General features: G+C 44.5%; 4 protein-coding genes across 5 annotated transcripts; 2 read left to right on the top strand and 2 right to left on the bottom strand.

Annotated features, from left to right (window-relative positions):
• Positions 1-1,238: 1,238 nt before the first annotated feature.
• On the top strand, positions 1,239-6,689 carry si:ch211-76l23.4. Of its 2 annotated transcripts, none has more exons than XM_044050317.1 (4): positions 1,239-1,321; positions 3,015-3,146; positions 4,108-4,237; positions 5,900-6,689. In XM_044050317.1, the coding sequence occupies exons 2-4, from the start codon at positions 3,029-3,031 to the stop codon at positions 6,147-6,149; spliced, it is 498 nt and encodes a 165-aa protein (XP_043906252.1). In that variant the 5' UTR covers positions 1,239-1,321; positions 3,015-3,028; the 3' UTR covers positions 6,150-6,689. The 2 variants fall into 2 exon arrangements, with proteins under 2 accessions (XP_043906252.1, XP_043906253.1); XM_044050318.1 differs by having other exon boundaries at positions 1,267-1,329.
• Positions 6,690-11,740: 5,051 nt separating this feature from the next.
• On the top strand, positions 11,741-17,231 carry gsg1l (gsg1-like). The gene is made up of 5 exons (XM_044050314.1): positions 11,741-12,062; positions 13,473-13,520; positions 14,592-14,744; positions 16,364-16,475; positions 16,630-17,231. The coding sequence occupies exons 1-5, from the start codon at positions 11,774-11,776 to the stop codon at positions 16,988-16,990; spliced, it is 963 nt and encodes a 320-aa protein (XP_043906249.1). The 5' UTR covers positions 11,741-11,773; the 3' UTR covers positions 16,991-17,231.
• A 1,376-nt stretch (positions 17,232-18,607) lies between these two features.
• On the bottom strand, positions 18,608-19,651 carry hoatz (HOATZ cilia and flagella associated protein). The gene has a single exon (XM_044050320.1). It carries the CDS (start codon positions 19,216-19,218, stop codon positions 18,766-18,768), a length of 453 nt encoding a protein of 150 aa, XP_043906255.1. The 5' UTR covers positions 19,219-19,651; the 3' UTR covers positions 18,608-18,765.
• A 201-nt stretch (positions 19,652-19,852) lies between these two features.
• Positions 19,853-22,418, bottom strand: LOC122784897 (ribonuclease inhibitor-like). The gene is made up of 3 exons (XM_044050321.1): positions 21,939-22,418; positions 21,670-21,843; positions 19,853-20,272 (listed from the first exon to the last, which is right to left on the bottom strand). Exons 1-3 carry the CDS (start codon positions 22,130-22,132, stop codon positions 20,263-20,265), a joined length of 378 nt encoding a protein of 125 aa, XP_043906256.1. The 5' UTR covers positions 22,133-22,418; the 3' UTR covers positions 19,853-20,262.
• Between the last annotated feature and the right edge of the window lie 5 nt (positions 22,419-22,423).

Here is a 22,423-nt window from a genome sequence, read left to right on the forward strand (position 1 = left end):
TTCCTGTCTAAGATCTGTATGGAAAAACAAACAAAAAAATCACACAGAAAAGAGGTATAAAAAGTCGAAATTATGACTTTTTATCTCACAAGGTCTATTCTTTTTATACCTCTTTTTCTGTCACCTCTACGTGGTGCTCACACAAATACTGTAGCAGCCTTGGATGGCAGCAACACATCCACAAATAAAAACAACATTCAAAGCAAAACACGTGTGTAAGTCGAGGAATATCTGTAGCTCACGAGATGTGGATTTAAAGGTTTTTCTATGAGACAAATGTAACCTGTGAGTGATTTACCATAAAATCAAAGACCTTAGAGCTGCTGTAAACCATGAAATAAAGAGCGCACAAGCTCAGACTGGCAAAATCACCCAGTGATCTCATGTCTGAAGGATGTGAATTCATTCACACACACACACACACACACACACAGTCTGGTTTCCATGACTGTAGAGGACATTACATTGACCCATTTCCTTACTCCTTCCTTTACTTACTCTGACCGTAACCATAACTACTACTGGACTAACCTTAACCTTATCCCTAACCTTAACCATCACAGCTCAGTGCCTTAACCCTAACCTTTAACCTAACCTTTACCCTCTTAACTTTACCGCAACTTTACCGTCTTAACTGAAACAATTACTCAATGAATCGATCACTTAATGAATCGTCAATTATTTTGATAATCGATTCATGGGTTTAAAGCGTTTTTCATGATTAAAACAAGAATTCTGATTGTTTCAGCTTCTTAAAAGTGAATATTTCCTGGTTCCTTTGCTCCACAAAGACAAAGAATTCAATCAAAACAGAATCGTTTTGGTTTGTGGACAAAACAAGACATTTGACCAAGTCGTCATTTCCAGGTTTGACAAACACCGATTGACATTTTCTGATATTTTAAAGGCGATAAAATCGCAGCTAAAATCAGCTAAAATCGTTAGCTGCAGCTCTGCTCTTAACTGCTCAAAAAGCCCTTTGAAGACGTGAGGACCAGCCAGAATGTCCTCATATATGACTTTTTTGGTCCTCACAAAGCAACAAATACAAGATTACACACACACACACACACACACACACACACACAGTGGTCAGAACAGTGCTGGAGCTTTGACTCAAACCAAACCACAGTGTTCTGACCACTGGGCCTCCATAATGATGGGGGGAGACTAGGTGTGTGTGTGAAAGTGAGTTTCTTTTATATAAACATGTGTGTGTGTGTGCTTGTGAGCAGCAGGGGCGTGTGTGTGTGTGTGTGTTCTCTCTCTCTGTCAGTCAGTATTTAGCGTCTGCTGGGATCACTGAGCAGGAGTCGAGCAGGTAAGCAGGTTTGTTTGTTTGTTTGTTTACCATGTTGTTGCGTCTGCCTGTGCTTGTTTGTTTGTTTGTTGCATGTGATTAAAAGTCATGTGAAACATGTAAGTTATTCATATTGATGCCAAACCACAGTAGACGGTGAAACCAAGTGTGGAATAAATACTGTAAACAAACACGATCCCACTGTGAGATTATAGAGAATAAAGTGTTAGAAATAAATGTGTATTCGTATGGAGGCATATTATTGGGTTCACTTTCTCCTGAGGATTGTAACACAACTCTTTTTATGTATTTCTGACACATTTATTTAAAATATTATAGGTAATACTTCAAATACTAAAAATACTGTATTTCAAATAAAAAAACATTATTGTGTGTTATTGTGTGATGTAAAGTATAACATTGCATTAAAAATTAAAAATTGATCATAATAATGCATATGAACAAAAGTCTCATATACCAGGCAGCAATAATCAAACCTAAAATACTCCAGTTTGCATGAAGCATGTGGAAAATAATTCATTTATTCTGTTTTTTTAGACAAAAATTTAAAAATGAAAAATGAAAAGAGCATCATAGTGGTTTTTTGTTTTTGTATACATTTAGATGTAGTTTTGCCCGTGTCCCTGACTCTGTCCCTGACTTTGTCCCTGACTCTGTCCCTGACTCTGTCTCTGACTCTGTCCCGCGTGTCTGAGCTGAGACGAGTGAGAGACATTCAGACACACACGTTGCTGCAGTATATTCTTCCATACCTTGTATAGTCTACCAGAGTGTGTGTGTATTATTGTGGGACTTGAATGTGTGTGCGTGTCTCTGCAGCTCAGTTCATGGCTGCTCTGTAAGAGTGTGGATTGTTTCCTCAGTGAATGTGAGTGCAGGAGCTCACAGCCCCAGGGTTTGTTCCTGAGTTCCACCCTCAGCTCTGACACATCTGGCAGAACCCAAGTTTGATGGATCAGAGAAGAAGAGTTAGAAAAGAAGAGAACATTTTGTCGGCTTAACAGGATTAGCAGCCCCGGTGGTGCAGAGAAACAGTAAAAACCTGTCCACTCTGAACAAAGTCTCTGTGACTTCACTGATCTGTGTGATGAAATCCATCATTTTTAATGTCTACACTGAGAAAAACAAAAGGCTAACCTGAAATACACATTTAATGAAGTCTACAATATCTTAATTACATGTTTGTTGTTTTGAATTACCATTGGACACATATTTACATATTTCTCAGATATAACTGAAGTTTGTAAACCACTCACTTTCCCACACCGAACCCCATAGAGAAAATGAGTGATTTTAGCTCACAGGGACACAGGAGCTGCTGGTCTACCGCTGCCTCGTGTGGTCAGTTTGTGTCACTGAGGAAAATCTGAACAAAGGATTTCTAACACAGAATTTTACAAAATATCTTGTTTGAACTTAGTGATGGAGGCAGCAGTGGAACAACAGCTCCTGTGTGCTGGGATGTTAAAATCAACCATTTTCTCTAGGGGGTTTGGTGTGGGAGAGTGAGTGCTTTACACACAAGTCCGTCTAACAGTGAGATAAAGATGTCGTAGACTGAAACTGTCTTTTATTAAGTGGCTAAATTCTGTCTTTTCTTGTATTTCGTCTGGCAGCTCCTGTGTGTGAGCTGTTACTGATGCCAGAAAGTAAAAGTGTGTAAAAGTGACGTCGCTCATGCTCTGTGTCTCAGGTGCTTGTGGGATCATGGCCTCCAAACTGAGTGTGCTGCTGCTGTCACTGGCCGTTGCCTCGGTAACGGTGCTGGCCCAGAAGCGGCGTCCGGCGTCGACCAAGACCGACGAGTGGAACTATAAGGACGGCTGTGAGCACCCACATTATACTCTCTGTTTACTCTGGGCCAAAGGTCAAGTTCAGGGCTGGAGTTCTCGCAGTGACCTGAACAAGACCACATTGACCATGGTCTAAACTAACTATCATATGCTCCTAATATTATTCAATTCAATTCAATTCAATTTTATTTGTATAGCGCCAAATCATAACATACATTATCTCAAGGCACTGTACATAGACAACATCAAAGAGAGCAGAGAACCCCAACAGTTCACACAATGAGCAAGCACTAGGCATCAGTGGAGAGGAAAAAACTCCCTCTTAACAGGAAGAAATCTCGGACAGAACCAGGCTCAGAGATGTGCCGGTCATCTGCCTCGACCGGTTGGGGTGAAAGGAAAAGTGGGGGACAGAAAATGGGGGGAGAGAAAGGACAAGAGGGAGATGAGGGAGAGACAGAAGAGAGAGAGGGAGACCAGCAGCAGATACACAACAACTGTATCAGGTTACAAGTTTATACAGTTACTGATTATTAAATCCCATAATCTATGTTCTGTTTTTCTTCATGAACCTGACGTTTGTAAACCACTCACTCTCCCACACCAAACCCCATAGAGAAAATCAGTGATTTTAGCTGGCAGGGACACAGGAGCTGCTGGTCCTCTGCTGCCTCGTGTGGTCACTGATCTTCTCTGGGGTTTGGTGTGGGAGAGTGAGTGTTTACAAACTTCAGTTTCCCGTTGTGAAAGTCCGTCTATCAAAGCGATAAAAAGTTAAACATGATCTGGAAATATCCTAAACTTAAACTGAGGTGGCTGAAATCAGTTTTTTTATGTGTCCTCACTCCAAAGTCGCAGATTCAGATTTTAAGAGGTTTTGTTCAGACACAAAGAGTCTTCACCTCACTGCTACAGTCAGTCAGTCTTCACAGAGGTGAGTCTATGTGTTTTCTGTGCAGTAATCGTTCTACATGTCGCTCTTTCTGGCCTCAGCTGAGCGGGTGAGCATGCGCGGCGTGGCTAATTTGACGCAGGTCCTGGACAACTGGAGGTTTGACATCCTGACCCAGATGAGAGGACTCCTGCAGAACGACCACCAGTCTCTGCTGCCCGACTATGCCCGGTGTGTATGAGGGGAGAGAGGGGACAAAGTCTGGTCTGAACTGGGTCAGAGACTAAATCAGAGACTATAACAGAGACTAAATTAAGAACTTGTCCATGTCTTTATCTCAACCAACCAACAGGAAACTGAAGTTTGTAAACAGCTCACTCTCCCACACCAAAGCCCAGGCATAAAATCAGTGATTTTAGCTGGCGGGGACACTGGAGCTGCTGGTCCTCTGCTGCCTCGTGTGGTCACTTTGTGTCACTGAGGTCAATCTGAATGCAAAATGCCGAATTGACAAAGTAAGTCATTTGAACTTAGTGATGGAGGCAGCAGTGGATCAAAAGCTCCTGTGTGCTGTGATGTTAAAATCATTGATTTTCTCTATGGGCTTTGGTTTAGTTTACAACCTTCAGTTTCAAGGAAGAAAACTTGATTTTAGGCACAACAACAACTGAAGAACTCTACGTCTACGATATCTTTAAGAACGTGTTCATGTCTTTATCTCACTGTTAGACAGACTTTTCCAACAGGAAACTTTAGTTTGTAAACCACTCACTCTCCCACACCAAACCCCATAAAGAAAATCAGTGATTTTAGCTGGCAGGGACACAGGAGCTGCTGGTCCTCTGCTGCCTCGTGTGGTCACTTTGTGTCACTGACACGTGTCTAAATTAAATATTTTCAAAGCCAAAGTGACAAAGTAAGTCATTTGAACTGAGTGATGGAGGCAGCAGTGGATCAACAACTCCTGTGTGTGTGATGTCCTTGTGTTCCCTGCTGACGGCCATGTTTTCAGCCTCCTTTGCTCCTCAAGTTGAAGATTTAAAGAAATGTGACACCGTGGTAAAGACGAGTTTGGTGTCGGTGATATAAAACATTGATCTTGAGCTTTGTTCAGAGCAGACGCTCTCTGTGCCGCGGTGTGTTCTTCATGAGCAGAATTTTCCATGTGAAAGAGATCAAACTGTCTGGAAGCAGAGACTCGCCACAGGAAGTCGGTTTGAGCTTCAGGCTGAAAATAAAGCCGGGAGTTTGTTGAGTCCCATCTGTGTCCACTGTCGTCATGAGAACCTGCCACTGGAACTGCAAATTAAAAGTGGAAATATAGAAAAACGCTGGAAGCGGAGAGTTCCAGACTTTCCATAAGGACGTCTGGTGTTTCCTGTTGCTCGCCACAGTCACTGCGCTCCAGCTGTCAAATGAACACCGCACACGTTTAAAAGCATCTCAAATTAAGTTGTAACTGAACCCTGAAACGGTTTTTTGTGTATGTAGCGTCATGATTTTTAAACTGTCCCAGACTCCTCCCCTTTTATAAAAGCTGGACTTGTCTCTTTGTTTTCTTTCTCTGTCTCCGCCTCTTGAAGCCTGACTCACCGACTCAGCTCTCAGCCCACTTCTTGGCATTATTCAAAGTCAAGATTTGATAACGTGACGATTCCCAAGGTTGTTTCAGACCTTTTTTAACAGTTAAAGTTACATTATTTGACTTGACTTTTAAATGGCAGCGTAACTAAATCTAAGCCACAGGAGTGAACACATGAAAAAATCATCTGGACTCAGATGTAATAGGAGATGAATGCATGAATGCGTCTGTCAGAGCTCAACTGCACAGAATGTGACCGGACGTTTTTAAAGGATCTGCTTCAGTGACGGCGTCTGTTCCTTCCTGTTCAGGATCCAGCCGCTGGCCGAGGCGTTGGACGACCTCTACAAAGAGTTCAACGCCCTGAAGGCTCACCTGGGCGACCTGACCGAGAAGTTCAGCGCCATCGAGACGTTCATTGATGAGGTCAAGGCCGGCCGTGCCACCAGTGCCAACGCGGCCCCGGCCGCCGGCCCGGCTCTGGCCGCGGTCCCCAGGCAGAACACGAGGAGGGTGATGAGGAAGAAGACCACCACCAGCACCGCCAGCGCCACCTCCTAACAAGCCCATAACAAACATCTGCTCTTCTCTAGCTCCGCTCTTGTCTGAAATGATTCTCCTTTGAAATCTTTAGCTTTATGTTTGTTGAGGTCAAAAATCAGAGCGTGGGATTATATTTGGAAACCAGATCTTACATCTACGACGTCTTCAGAACACGTTCCACAAAGTCTGTCTCACAGTGAGATAAAGACGTGAAAATGTTCAGAACAAGCATATATTTGATTAGGTGAGTCTTTTGTTCGGTGCCTGCAGTGTTCCAGGCTGGTTGCAGGTGCAGGGAGCCAGCAGGGGGCGCACATGGCAAAGTGTCTCATGTGTCCTGACCAATCCAACACCAGAGGGTGCTGTTGTTTTTTTCCCCCATTGCATTGAAGCCACCACCATGACATCACATCAGAGAACCACCCCCAAAAATCTGTTTCCTGTACGGACACCAGGCTCTGACCTCTGACCTCTGCCTTATATCCCTCATGTGTGCTGGTTTGCATGAATCAGCTGAGATGTTTGTTACGCTTCAAATAAATTCACCTTTTGCATCCACTCGTGGTTTTTCTGTCGCTTCCTTCTTCAAACGCGGGTCAACGTTTGATCAGAGGAGATGAAATCAAAATCCTCTTTCACACTAAAAGTTTGGGAGTTGACCCGCGGGAGAGTTGAACTTTGGTGAACCCTCTGAAAAAAGGCGATTAAAATGACACAATGTAAGATTTAAACCTTCAAATTAAACCACGATTACGGAGATGATTTTACAACAGTGTGAATGTCACCTCTGTCAAAGCCTGAGCACGTGCGCGCACACACGCACACGCACACGGTGAAAACAGTGAGAAGGTAAAGGTGACACCATCCACTGACCTCTGACCTCTGGATCGAGGCCTTGAGTGAATCAATAACAGCGTTTGAGCATCATGTGACACAACATGACATATGACTGGCTCTCAAATAAAAGGTCAGGGGTCAGGGTGTGTTCAGAGGACGACAACGAAGAAGAAGAACTGGTTATTGATCGTCCATGTGTGACACAGGAGAGAAAGAGTAAGAGAGTAAGGTTAAGATTTGGGTCAATGGGCATTATATCTACGATGTGTCCTCGCTGAGATATAAAAACAAGTTTAGGTGTGTGTGTGTGTGTGTGTGTATGTTCCCTGTGGTGTCTCCTTATTAAAACACCTGGTGGGTTTTTTCTGTACGATCACACCTGTCCATCACAGCCCAAAATGACCAGCTGCAGGTGCATGCGCGCAGCAAGTGGTGTGCGTGTGTGTGTGTGTGTGCGGTGTGTGTGTATGTGTGTGTGTGCGCGTGTGTGTCAGAGGTGTTTCATTAAAGTGAATGGATTTCTCAGTTTCATGGCTGACTGATGATTGGCTGAAACACCACGCTGAGCTGAGAAACTGGACATTTCCTGGACATTTCAGATTCATTTAAACTTCAAAATAAATAAATAAATAAATAAAAATGTGTAGGGCTGAACAATTGTTCGAATCAACTGGACTGGAACGTGTTGTGTTACAGACAAACCTGTGAACGTTTAGACTTTTTAAAAACCACACCAGTGTCATGTTTGTGCAGGTGAGCGTGGGCTCTAACCTTTGTTCTGATGTAAATCACAGACGGCTCGCGGCGTCTGATCAGGTGCTCGCTGTGACGTGACGGTGAATCCCTCGTGGACGGTCGAGAGACTGAGATTCACGTCAGTCAGAGACAGTTTGGGGCAAGGTTTTGAGCGTGAGTGAAGACAAACAAACCACCACCTGCTGCTTCATACCCCAGAGTTTTACCATCATGTCCGTTCAGGTGAGTTGTTATCACGGATTATTATAGATGTGTGTGTTCTCCATCACTTGTTCTTTTGCTCCCTCCATCACTCGTTCTTTACGCTCCCTGCATCACTTGTTCTTTTGCTCCCTCCATCACTCGTTCTTTTGCTCCTCCATCACTCGTTCTTTTCAATCCCTCCCTCACTTGTTCTTTTTCACTTGTTCTTCTCCCTCCATCACCTTTGCCTCCATCATCCATCTTGTTCTTTTGCTCCATCACTGTTCTTTTGCTCCCTCCATCATTGTTCGGCTCCCTCACTCACTGGGTTCTTCCCTCACTCACTCTTCGCCTCCCTCATTCACTTGTTCTTACGCTCTTCTCACCTTGTTCTTTCCCTCTCACTTGTTCTTTACGCCTCACTCACTTGTTCTTGTTGCCCTCACTCACTTGCCCTTGTTCTTACGCTCCCTCACTACCTTGTTCTTTCCCTCACTCACTTGTTCTTCGCCCTCACTCACTTGTTCTTTACGCTCCCTCACTACCTTTTCTTCTTACGCCTCACTCACTTGTTCTTACGCCCTCACTCACTTGTTCTTTACGCCCTCACTCACTTGTTCTTTACGCGTTCTTTACGCCCCTCACTCACTTGTTCTCACTCACTTGTTCTACCTTGTTCTTTTACTTCCCTCACTACTTGTTCTTCTCACTCACTCACTCACTTGTTCTTACGCTCCCTCACTACCTTGCCTCACTCACTTGTTCTTTACGCTCCCTCACTCACTTGTTCTTTACGCTCCCTCACTCACTTGTTCTTTACGCTCCCTCACTCCCAAATCATTGACACAAATCTCATTCCATAGATATGGAGCAGAAACCAGAGGTCTTGACGCTGCTCAGAGCGAATAAACTACAACTTAACTCCAGATTCAACTGCTCAGAAAAACAATCAGAGTGAAGACTGATTTAATTTGAATGAGGACAGAGACAGATGGACCAGAGGTGTGTGTGTGTGTATGTGTAAAGACAAAGTGGAGGTCACTGGTCTATCAGACACTTCAACTCTAATTTGATTAATTTTGCTTCTGGTGGCATTTGAAGGTCCAATCTAAACAAGGTGAAATGGGAGGTGGACACACACACACACACACACACACACACACACTTTGCACACACACACACACACATACACCCACCCACCTGTGTGTTGAAGGACACCTGACAGAGTATGAGTGTCAGCTGAGTGAAAACAATCATTTACTTCCTGTGACGGGTCTGGATTTTACTGTAGTTTGTGATGTTGGACTTTGATCATTTGTGTGTCTGCGTGTTTGTGTGTGTGTGTGCATGCCTGTGTGTCCTGACATCCTGATGATGTCACTGCCACCAGGACCAGGTTTCCAGGAAGAGCCGGTTGATCTTCACTGTACTGGAATTTCTCTCAGACCAGAGCCAGACTTTCACCGACTTGACACAAGAGAAGAAGACTGGAGACAAACGGAGACAAACGGAGACAACCAGAGACAAACAGAGACAACCAGAGACAAACAGAGACAACCGGAGACAACCGGAGAAAACCGGAGACAAACAAAGAAGAGAAAGGAGTGGTTGAATGTGATATGTGATTAATTTCTGTCAGAGAAAAAGCTCAGTGAGTCGCCCTATAATACTATATGTGTATATATATGTACGTATATATATAACAAATGAAAATAAAGAAGGCTGAAAAATGTTTTTTTTGTCAGTTAAAGGAGAGTCCTCGTCAAAAGACAGACAGAATGAATGCTGTGAATAAAACATGGAGTCAGGGAGCATCTTACACACACACACACACACACACACTCAGGGCAGGGATTTATAGTGCCTCTCCGGCTTTTCACATCCTCCTGACACTTTGATTACAAAGTAAAATATCACAGAAATTGGAAACTTCCCTCTCCTGCAGAGGAGTCGCACGGCGGCAGAGAATGAGGCGAGCGAGACGGGCAAGCTTTTCAATAACAAGGTCCATCTCAACGTCTGACTAATCCTGACATATGACAGAGGGGCCCCCAGAAAAGGAGGACGACGCCGCAGAGGAGACCCTCGGCAGACCGACAACGAGAACCCGAGTGATAACAGCCTAGCTCAAAGGATCAGGAACAGGCAGGTTCACCTCTGGAACCAGACGTGGATTCATCTCAACACGTCAGACCTTCAATCGATCAGAGTGGAAATATGAGAAGAAACTATAGTTCACTACCTGTTCAATGTGTGCCTGTTTTTAATGCCACCAAACACACTGTCCCCTGTTTGCCACCATTGGCCCTGAAAACACACATTTGTCTCTTAGGAATAACTTAATAAAGTGAGAAATACCATAAAATGCATTTTATTCTCAGAAAACTAAATATATGATTTAATAAAAAAGCTTCTAAATATGTAATAAAAACAACCTACTGTAATCAAAAATGTTCGTGTTCAACATCAGCACTACAGCACCATACAACTTCCCCTTAACTTCCATGTTTTCCCTTTAACATTCATGCTTTTCCCTTAACTTCCATGTTTTTCCCCTTAACATTCATGCTTTTCCCCTTATTGGCCGCAGGTCAATTAACTGGACGTCCTGAGTGTTTTAGTAATTAAGTGCAGATAAATCACAACAGTGTCCTGTTTCCTGCTGTTCATCGTCTCTCCTGAGCTGCACTGTCACTCTGAATCACACGGAGTCCACATACATCACACACACACACACACACACACACACAGTGGCAGTATTGATCTGGAGGTGGGGGCCATAAAATGGGCGGTGATGGATTGGTGCGGTGGGCGGCTCGGCCTTGTCGCGAGTCATTCTCACGCCGGCAGACGTGAGCTGATCGACAAACGAGGCCGACCGCTTTTTACATATTCATTCAAAACCATAAACCTGAAAAAACAAATGCAGAATGGGGGGGGGGGCACATACACACCACAGCTCAGGTCACATGAGGAGCTGGAACCAATCCCAGATGGTGGTGATGTCACAGCCTGGAGAAAATAAAACTACATTAAGAGATGCTCCACCCACGTTCAATGCATAGACTTTATGACCTTTGATCATTTTAACTAGACTAAGTGTTGACATGCAGGTGTAATCGGACTATGAATCACATGATCCAGGTATGTTAGTCTGACTAAGACTAGCTCCATTTTAGTCAGACTAAGTGTTGACATGACATTAAGAAAACTGTATTATTGTCTTAGTCTAAAATGGGACTTTTAACATGAATGTAAACACCATTTATTTCTCAGGGTAAAATGTGCCAAAAAAAAAAAAACAGCACACAATGTTCTTCACAAAAAAGAAGTGGTCCAGTCCGGTTCTGTCCGGTCCATTATAGGTCATTTCTCACGGTGCATGAGGTGATGCGCGAGAGAGTCTCGTGTTTGTCTCGAGTGTCTGGGTTTTTTATTTTTACTGTTAAACAAGAACAATGTACCTCTGCACATGTTTCACTAATGTTTACTTTAATTCATTTATAATTTTAAACATTTTAAAGTTTAAAAAAACCTTTATATTCATCAGAGAGAGAGAGAGGTGGAGTGTCCTGCTCTTCCTCTTTTCTTCTTCTTCTACTTCTCACATGTGAAACTCGTGTCGATGGGAAAAAACACGTTCATTATTTTTCATCAACACTTTTTTCTCCTCCTCTCAGGAGATGACAGGAGGAGAAGAGAGGATAAAAGAAGAGAGGAGGAGAGGGGATTAGAGGAGAAGAGAAATGGAGAGGAGAGGAGAGGAAGAGAGACGCGCGTAAACTCCGCTGCGCGTCTGTGCCGCGCCATGCCGCTCCGCCGCCTGCGCTGACCACACGCGTCCGTCTCTGTTCCCGCGCGGCACCATGAAGACGACGCGGAAATGCCGCGCGCTGCTGTCGGTGTGTCTGAACCTGGTGGCGCTGTTCCTCTCCACCACCGCCTTCATCACCACCTACTGGTGCGAGGGAACGCAGCGCGTGCCGAAGCCCGGCTGCAGCCCGCAGCGGCGACGCAACTGCATCGATTACGGCGGCAACGGGACGGAGCAGAGCCGGCTCCACTACAGCTGGGAGACCGGGGACGAGCGCTTCCTCCTCCGCCGCTTCCACACCGGCATCTGGGTCTCCTGCGAGGAGAACATCCACGAGCCAGGTGGGCACGTGCGCACTGTCTTTATTATTGTTATGATGATGATAACCTTTATTTAAGCAGGGATTTAAAAACTCCAGTCATAGAGTGTGATATACAATCACATGAATTAAGACGAAACATCTGCAGCCAAATGTTTCTGAATATGTGAGACCAGATCCTTCACTTTCACGCAGTCCTGGAAAGTGCCTGGAATCACCATCGGCTCTGCGCATGCGCCAACGCTAACGTGTGTACCTGACATTTAGAAAACTGAATGATTGTCTCAGTCTGACTTAAATGGGACTTTAACAGGAACATGAATGTAAACACACTGTGAACACCTGAGACGTCTTTGAATGTTTTTAAATCATTTTAAATCATTCAAATTAGAATGAAAAACACTATTGTTTCCAGACGTTATGAATCTGTTGAATATTTTCTGCATTAATCAAATACCTTTTGAGCCCAAAAATAATAATAACTTAGTGGAAAAGATTCCGTTTCGAATTTCTTTGTTCTGTGGAGCAAAGAAAGCAGAAAATATTCACATTTAATTTAGTAATGGATTGGATTAATTCACTTATATTATTAATAGAAGCATCCATTTCAAATGAATGTGCCTTCTTTTATAAATGTGAGTTTTTGTACGACTAACTGTGAAGAAATGCTCAGACTGAGAAAGTGGGAGACTGTATTTCCCTCTCGCTGTATCTTCATCTCGTCGCTTGCTTGGTTATGGATGGATGTGTCTGCAGCCGCTGACACTGCACCGGCTGAGTTATGGCTCATGTTGTGGTCACTGATGTGTGACCGGCTGGATCTCGCCGTGCTATGATCGACTCCCCGCAGCCTCAGAAAGAGCTGGGCGGGGATTTAATAAAGCTGACAAACATGAACATGTGGTGACGCCGCCCCTTTTTGGAGTTCTGGCTCCTAATTGTCTCCTAAAGTGAAAATTTTACAAAATAAAATCTACGTCAGTATCTTTAGAACACGTCCACGTCTTTATCTCCCTGTGAGACAGACTTTTCCCAACAGGAAACTGAAGTTTATAAACCACTCACTCTCCCACACCAAAGTCCATAGAGAAAATCAGTGATTTTAACATCACACACACACACACACACACAGGAGCTGTTGATCCACTGCTGCCTCCATCACAAAGTTCAAATGTCTTATTTTGTCACTTTTAAAATCCTTTGTTCAGATGAATGTGGGATTGGGTGCCTCGACCCTTGACCTACTACATGTGCAGTTGTTGCTTATAAGTAAAAGAAGAACCTCACATCGTGTGCACATGTGTGTGTTTGACACTAATGCTCTTTATCCCTTTCTCTTCACCTTCATTCCTCTTCCATCCATCGCTCTGCTCCTCTCCATCTGTTTTTAACCATCATACCTTCTTTTCTCAATTCTCTCTCTCTCCCTCAGGTGAGAAGTGTCGGAGTTTCATCGATCTGGCCCCGGCGTCGGAGAGAGGTGAGTAATGATGGTGAGGTAATGGAGAGACTCCCTGCCGCTCTCCACCTGTTCAACATTTCAACAACCACAAACATCTGCAATCACCGCTGACCAACAGTTTCTCCTCTTCACACATTATACATGTTACACCCATGGTTCCCAAACTGTGGTGCGTGTACCACCATTGGTACGCAAGTTTCCTCTGGTAGAAATACTGTTCTATGTGATTGCAGTAGACCAGCAGCTCCTGTGTCCCCGCAAGATAAAATCACTGATTTTCTCTATGGGATTTGGTGTGGGAGAGTGAGTGGATTATAAACATAAGTTTCCTGTTGGAAAAGTCTGTGTAACAGTGAGAGAAAGACGTGAAACTTCGTCGACTTAAACTGACGTAGAATCAGGAAACTAAAAGACCTTTGACCCAGAGTCAGCCGGCTTGAAGCGCTTCACTATTCTCAGGAGATATTTTCTGTTTTGACTCTGTACGATGTGAGCGCAGGACCAGCACAGACAAACAGCCAATCAACGAGTGTCAAACAAACTCCACCTCCTCGTCCCTTTGTTGGCCAATCAGAAACAAACATCTCACCTTGTCTCCAGTTAGACGCGTCACGTCTCGGCCGTACATGAGCGACGAGTCGTCGCTCTGCGAGGATTCATCAACGTTTCATCAGGAGCTTCTGGGTTATTGAGCACCAGATGAATGAATGAATAAAGACGGGAAGAAGCATCAAACAGCCCCGCCCCTGATTTGTGCCTGGAGGGGGGAAAAAAAGGAACATTGACGTTTAGATTAACGTCTTTCTCTGCACACGACGGCCATTTTAACTGTGAAACTGAAAACATCGAAACTATTTTAAATGGATTTGAACGTAAACATAAACACGTCTTTATCTCGCTGTTAGACAGACTTTTCCAACAGGAAACTCGAGTTTGTAAACCACTCACTCTCCCACACCAAACCCCATCGAGAAAATCAGTGATTTTAACTCACAGGGACACAGGAGCTGCTGGTCCTCTGCTGCCTCGTGTGGTCACTTTGTGTCACTGAGGTAAGTCTGAACGAAGGACGTCACCGCGTGTGTGCAGGTGTGCTGTGGTTGTCCGTGGTGTCGGAGGTGCTCTACATCCTGCTGCTCGTCGTCGGCTTCAGCCTCATGTGTTTGGAACTTTTCCACTCCAGCGACGTCATCGACGGACTCAAGCTGAACGCCTTCGCCGCCGTCTTCACCGTGCTGTCGGGTAAGACGGAAACACCTCACTCACAACTTCTATCGAGAGCAGCCGTTCCCAAAGTGTGGGCTGTGTCTCTCCCACACCAAACCCCATCGAGAAAATCAGTGATTTTAGCTCACGGTGACACAGGAGCTGCTGGTCCTCTGCTGCCTCGTGTGGTCTCTTTGTGTCACTGAGGTCAATCTGAATATTTCAAATATGACAAAATAAGACATTTGCACTAAGTGATGGAGGCAGCAGTGGATCAACAGCTCCTGTGTGTGTGTGTGATGTTAAAATCACTGATGTTCTCTGTGAGTGGTTTACAAACGTCACTGTCCTGTTGGAAAAGTCTGTCTCACAGTGAGATAAAGACGTGAACGTGTTCTTAAAGACATTGTAGAGTTAAAGTGTCCTTTAAGGACACATGACCTTCTCGGTAAGTGTCTTTCTCGCGCCTCAGGACAGACACACTCTTATCCAAGTGAATATGGAGATAGAGGAAAAAGACATAACTTGACGTTTAACGGCAGGCAGGCGATAAAAACTTTATGTATGAGTCGTCAATCAAAACGGATATAAAACACTTCAGATCAGTGACGAAGGATCAAATAAGGTTTAAAAACACCTTCTTTTTTCAATCTTTTGGCTCCACCCATAAACTCTGTAATAAAAATGGACACAGTCTTCTGGATCCCTAACAAGGCCAACCAGAAAGTGAGAATATAGCCACCAGGGGGCGACTCCAATGACTGCAAAAACAACCGTGTATGAATGGAAGTCCGGTTCTTTTCATTCAGAGCACAAAAACAAACAACCCTTTTTAAAACAAACAATCAAATGACAATGATATTTTGTATCGTTGAAAAAACTCAAATGTAACCTTTTATACTTTAGATTTATGAGTGATGATGTTTGTGCGTCTCATTGATCACGCGTCTCGATCGTTACTCCACTGACTAATTATGATAATTAACACAACGTTGTTGAGCAGTGAGTTACCATCACTGCGTTTGTGATAATTATCAGGGCACGTCGTTGTCATGGTGACACTAGAGAACACTTTAAAGGGTTAGTTCGGGGTTTGTATGAAGTACTGACACAAAGGACTTCACCTTCATGTGTGAGCATGAGAAACAGACACACACTTTCACTGATAGTTTGTCTTTATCCTCTATCTCCTTATTCACACGTGTGTCTGTCCTGAGGCGCGAGAAAGACACTTAAAGTCCTTAAAGGATCACTTTAACTCTACAATGTCTTTAAGAACACGTTCATGTCTTTATCTCACTGTGAGACAGACTTTTCCAACAGGACAGTGAAGTTTGTAAACCACTCACTCTCCCACACCAAAGCCCACAGAGAAAATCAGTGATTTTAACATCACACACACACACACAGGAGCTGTTGATCCACTGCTGCCTCCATCACTAAGTTCAAATGTCTTATTTTATCAATTCAGCATTTGAAATGTTTCATTCAGACTTACCTCAGTGACACAAAGTGACCACACGAGGCAGCAGTAGACCAGCAGCTCCTGTGTCCCCGTGAGTTATGGGGTTTGGTGCGGGAGAGTGAGTGTTTAACAAACAGCTGACGACAACTGTCACTTGCTGTGTGTGTGTGTGTGTGTGTGTGTGTTGCAGGTCTTCTGGGTATGGTGGCCCACATGATGTACACTCAGGTTTTCCAGATCACAGTCAGTCTGGGTCCTGAAGACTGGAGGCCTCACAGCTGGGACTACGGCTGGTCCTTCTGGTCAGTTCATGCACGTGTTGTTTACAGCTGCACAAAAAAACCCAGAACCTGAGCAGGAGACTCTGGAGAAAGTCCACAGTGACTTGAAGAAGATGCAGAGCACGTCTGAAAGCTGCTATTGTTTCATCCATTTCTTTACTCCCTCTCTCTCCAGCATGGCCTGGGGTTCCTTCACCTGCTGCATGGCCGCCTCCGTCACCACCCTCAACTCCTACACCAAGACCGTGATCGAGTTCAGGCACAAAAGGAAGCTGTTTGAGCAGAACCTGCGCGAGGACCACAACTACCTGGACCAGGAGGCGTTCCACTTCTTCCAGGACCACTCCCTCCAGTCCATCTCCAGCACCGTGGACGTCTACCCTGGCCACAGCAGAGCCAGACCTGGACTCAATGTTGGTGGGCAAGGTCCAGGTCCGGGTCCGGGTCCTTGCCTCGGGCGGGGAACGATGAGAACTGCATCAGCTTCCATGGAGCTGGGGGAGGACATGGACTCTCTGGGGGAGGAGCAGTGCTGAGTCACCCACACGCTGCTGGTTTTCCCACCAGAACATTTAAGCACAGACTCGGCAAGGAAGAGGTCGACGCCAAACGCAAGTACGTCAAATTTAAAGGATATATTCTATATTCACAGTAAAAAAAAATATATATATATATATAAGAAATGAAAATGAACATTAAGTGTATTTCACTGTCCTGTGTGTCGTATTTTTAATTTCACCAAATGATCTCAGTGAGGACATTAAAGATTTGAACGTTTTCGCTGAGCGGTGTCGTTTTTTTAACGCTGGACTGAGCACTTTAAATCAAATCACTGCAGAGATTCAAACTCTGGTAAACTTTAGCCCCATGTTTTGGGGGGGTTTGTGACATTTTTGGGGGGCAATAAAAATGAAACCACCACTCTGGGTCACTGAGAACACCTAGCGACTCTGGATAAACAACGTATTTGTGCAGATTTGCGATGACGATCTCGGTCCTCGGGGGATTCATGAGATGCATATTCTTGTGCTGCTCCTGGACTTAATGAGGCTTGATGTTCATCATACTTCATCTCAAGGTGGATACAAACAACTGGCTTCTCACACAACTCGACCTTCACTGTTAACAGCTCGGGCCGTCACGGAGAACAAGAAGTCAGCCAAAGTTCTCATTATAGAGGAAAGAGCCGATCATTTTTTTAAATTTGACAGAGAATTCAGAAAAGTTCTCATTAACCTCTTCTTCCCTGACCAACTTTTTGGGGTCCCTGCTCGAAAATGAAAACAGAAAAAAATAACTCTGAAAAACAGAAAAAAAATGTTTTCTTTTATTTTTAAGGCTCTTAAAGTTGACGGTGGTCAGAAACATCGTTCCACGCCACAGTTGCTGTCACAGTCAGGGCTGAATCCCAGAGGACGAGTCAAAGCTTCTTCATCCAAAGTGCTTTTTTGGTCGTTATCAACAGTAAAACATCCTGCTGAGGATGTCGCTTTTATTTGGGAGGAGACATTTATGTATCACCAGCCTTTAAACCCCCGCTCAGGGACTTAGTTTAGGGGAAGCCTGTGTGTCGCGGTGATTTGTGTCCCTCCCTACTTTATTGGCACCAGCTGTTTTTTTTCCCTCCCCACTCGTCTTTGTTCTTATTTTCCACACAAGCTGGAGACACAGTCATGATAAATATGTGCTGTGCTCATCATAAATGACACACCGCTGCATACGTGTGTAATATAGTTTTGTTATCGCTTTATTTTGAAAGTCCTCTCTTCTTGTAATCAGCAGGTTTAACCTGTTCTTTCATTTACAAGAGTAAATAAAAAATCAGAAGAGGGCGGGACAATTAGAACGATCATTCTACGGCGCAGGCGCAGACCCCGCCTGTCGCAGCGAAGATAAGTGGGAGAGAGGGAGGTGCTTCCGCCTTCGTTGAGGAGCAGAGAAGACAAAGTTGCATAGACTGTGTGTGTGTGTGTGTGTGTGTGACACGTGATTTGTTACCTGGTTCCACTGTAGTGTGGCCTTGTCAGTTTTGCTGGAACAGGAAGTTGCCACCTCACCTGAATAGCCCACTTCCTGCTTAAATGTGATTTCCCCTTACGTCATAGTGACACCCAGTGGTCCAAACGTGGTACAGCAACCAAACGAGATGAATAAACAGTGTGAAGTCTTTTTTATAAAGTTGAGACGATACAAACAGTCAGGGACATGATGTCATGATGATAAACTGTGACTATTATTAAACACCAGAAGAACAATAGTGTTTGTTAGATTTACCGCGCGAACGTCTCATTTATGTTGGACGTACAGGAAGTCACTGCAGCTGTAGGACCAGCTGCTTGTCCATCTCATCACAGTCTGGAACCTTCTGCGCTTTGTCTCCGTGGAGCTTCAGTCTCGGTCTCAGGGCCTGGGACAGCAGCGCCCTCTGGTGGACCCTCTGCTCCCTCTGCCTCCTCAGCAGAGCCAGGATCTCCCTCCTCTGCTCGGCCATGGCCTCGTACCGCCGCCGCTCCTCCTGCCGCTGCCGCACAGGCGCAGAGACGCTCTGCGGCACCGGGGCGGACGCTCTGCCGCGCTGCGGCCGGCACACCGGCAGCCTCTGGCGGATGTCAGCCGACACCAGCCGGGACTCCAGCGGCGGCAGCAGGGACAGCGCGCTCCAGAGGCGCCGGGCGTGGGACACGTCATCCGGAGCAGAGCCCTCAAACACGGTGAGGATCCGGTGCAAGTCCCGCTGCTCCGGAGGATCAGGGTGGGCGGACATAATGATTTCGAGAGCAGAAAAATACGTGAAGCTGAATGCTCGAGAATAGATGATGTTGTTGAGTGTGGTTACCAGGGAAACGGAACTACTACGGCAAGCCAGCAGGAAAGAACGAGCCTTTCAAAATAAAAATCACATTTTATTAATTCTACTGAAAATAGGAAGGTTTAACTCGAACTTTAATAGAATTATGAAACAAAAAATATCATAACGTAACAGACATTTTTTTGTAACATTGTAACAGATAAATCAGATTTGTATTTTAAAGCGTGTTCACATCGTCGAGACACACGGAAACACTGAACACTTAACGAAAGAACATCTACACCAGCTTCTATGACCACGTCGTCATCTTGCTTGTGTTAGAAGTTTGTGAACCAGAAGTCCACAGAGAAAATCAGTGATTTTAGCTGCTGGTCCTCTGCTGCCTCGTGTGGTCACTTTGTGTCACTGAGGTCAATCTGAACAAAGGATTTCAAAATAAGTGACAAAATAATACATTTGAACTTAGTGATGGAGGCAGCAGAGTATCAACAACTCCTGTGTGTGTGTGTGTGTGATGTTAAAATCACTGATTTTCTCAATGGGGTTTGGTGTGGGAGAGTGAGTGCTTTACAAACTTCAGTTTCCTGTTGGAAAAGTCTGTCTCACAGTGAAATAAAGACGTAAACATGTTCTTAAGATATAAAATTGACAGATTTTATGAGTTGAGTCTTTTGTTAAATAAATATTTTTGTTAATAAAACACAACACTTCAAATTACCCGCATCTGTGTGTGTGTGTGTGTGTGTTCATGTAACTTTTATCAGGTCTTCTCTTTTGTGGACCAAAACTGTCCTCACTTAGATTGACTTTAAATTGACAGTACTTGATACTTAACATTGACAGCTCATACGATGAGCAAACATTTAGCACGGAGAAAGAAACTCTGATGATGTCACAGCGATCGCGGCGACAGAGAACCCGACATTGTCCTTCAGATGGTTTCTGTCCCAGATCTGCTGAAGCTGCATCACAGAGAAGGACTCGGGATAAAGATCGTCATCACTCCCACCTGTTGAGAGACATCACACTTTGTGTCAGTGATGGAGGGAGAGAGCTGCGTCAGGCATGTGACGGTGTCATTTTTTACTTTTTTTCTTCAATAAAAGTTCCTAAACTGAGTCACATCTCCTGTCATCTAACACTTGTTTGCATAATCTGTTAGTTTGTCAGTTGTTTGGTCCATAAAATCTAGATAAATATCAGAAAACGTTGATTGATGTTTCCAAAACCTGGAAATGATGATGTTCTCAAATGATGTCTTTGTTTTATGGAGCAAAGAAACCAGAAAATATTCACATTTAAGAAGCTGGACAATCAGAGGATGAAGATTCATTTTCCCCATTTGGGCAAATTCCCCACATGCCCACTAGCGCAGTCTTGTGTCTTCTCCAAGCTTGGGTTCTCTACCAGGGAACCTGAGGGTTCTACCCCATATCTTAGATGTTCCTAGGACTGCCCTCATCTGGACAGAGATCTTTGATGTTGTTCTGTTGGAGTCAGAGCTCAGCTCCTAGTATTCCTATCACCACGTCTTCTCTCGCTCCTCACTCAGCCCTGGGTCTTCTTACGCTTCTCGTGTTCCTTCTTCTTTTTCCTACATAAATCACGACTGTCCTCTTCTGCTGCTTATCGGCGACCACTATGTCTGTTTGATTAGCCATCACCAGCTTGTCTGTCTGGATCTGGAAGTTCCACAGGATCTTAGTCCTGTTGTTCTCAACCAAATAAGAAGATATTAACACTTAGACTATAAACAATTAGTTAAAATAGAATGTACATAATAGACAGCAGAATATACACAGTATGAACAGGCATAGTATCGCCTCAGCGCACGTGGAACCTCGCCAGAGCAGGTACTAAAAAAAGTACCTGGTACCAGGTTACTATGCTAGTGGAAACACAACTTGCCGAGGCGAGTCGGCAGAAACACGCCATTATTATACAAACTCAATGTGCTGGACTTGGGGTGAAACCCTCCGTGCATGGTGAGGAGCTTCCTTGTCTTGTTTCTAAAGATAGTTCCTTGTCCTTTGGCCAGGCAATTATGCCAGCAGGGTGTCGATGTCTAGTCTTGAGGACATGTCTTATTTGGGGTAGGTATTTGGTTGTGGCAGATCTCCTTGCAGCCTCTTCATGGTTCCCAAGTTATATGTAGCTGTCTTGAACATCTGCTATGTTGCCATCAAGTAGTTCCTCTTCCTCTCAGTTGAAGGTGTTTATGGAACATCATTAATCTGCCCATTTGTGATGCATTTATGATACGGTGGATCTATAGTCTGCCTTCACTTCACCACCTCACCATCTGCTTCACCAGCTTCCTCCAAAATGTGGCACTTTTTTTTTCTCGTCACATTTGTTTTAATAAATCTCAGAATCACTGGATCTTTGCTCTGACACTCTACTGACCTCACAGTCTCCAGTCTGTAGTCTGGACTCTGCACAAGATCAGACAGAGGCTTCACTCCCGAATCCTGCAGCTTGTTCCAGGTCAGGTCCAGTTCTCTCAGGTGGGAGGGGTTGGACTTCAGAGCCGAGGCCAGAGAAGAACAGCTGATCTCTGACAATCTGCAGCCACTGAACCTGAATAAGAATAAAACATGAGTTGAACCTCAACAAGGAGTTTATGAATAAAATGAGTTTAACGTCAATAAAACAACAGCAGTCAGTGAACTCACTCCAGAATCTCCAATCTACAGAGTGGACTCTCTAGTACAGAACACAGCAGCTTCACTCCTGAATCCAGCAGCTCGTTGTTGCTCAGGTCCAGTGTTCTCAGGTGGGAGGGGTTGGACTTCAGAGCTGAGACCAGAGAAGAACAGCTGATCTCTGTCAAAGAGCAGCGACTCAACCTGAACAAAGAATAAAACATGACACTTCAAGAATAAAGGTAAGGTATCCTAGAGCTTTGAATACAAGCCCAGGTGTCAGGGACGTGCATCATTGCACCCAACCGGTTTGCTATATTTATCACTGCTACACTTGGTATTAGCACTGAGCTGCCACGAGGGGTCCTGGTCCTGTGATGGCAGGCTCTTCAACATCAACTGGTTCAGGGCCAAACGTAAACTCAGCCACTCTTCCGTCACGGAGCTTCAGGATGCAGATAACAACACTTTTGCAGCAGGAAACGCCGCAGGAAAAGATTATTTGAAGATGATGA

The sequence above is a fragment of the Solea senegalensis genome, linkage group LG19 (assembly GCF_019176455.1).
Source record: "Solea senegalensis isolate Sse05_10M linkage group LG19, IFAPA_SoseM_1, whole genome shotgun sequence".
NCBI classification, from domain to species: domain Eukaryota; kingdom Metazoa; phylum Chordata; class Actinopteri; order Pleuronectiformes; family Soleidae; genus Solea; species Solea senegalensis.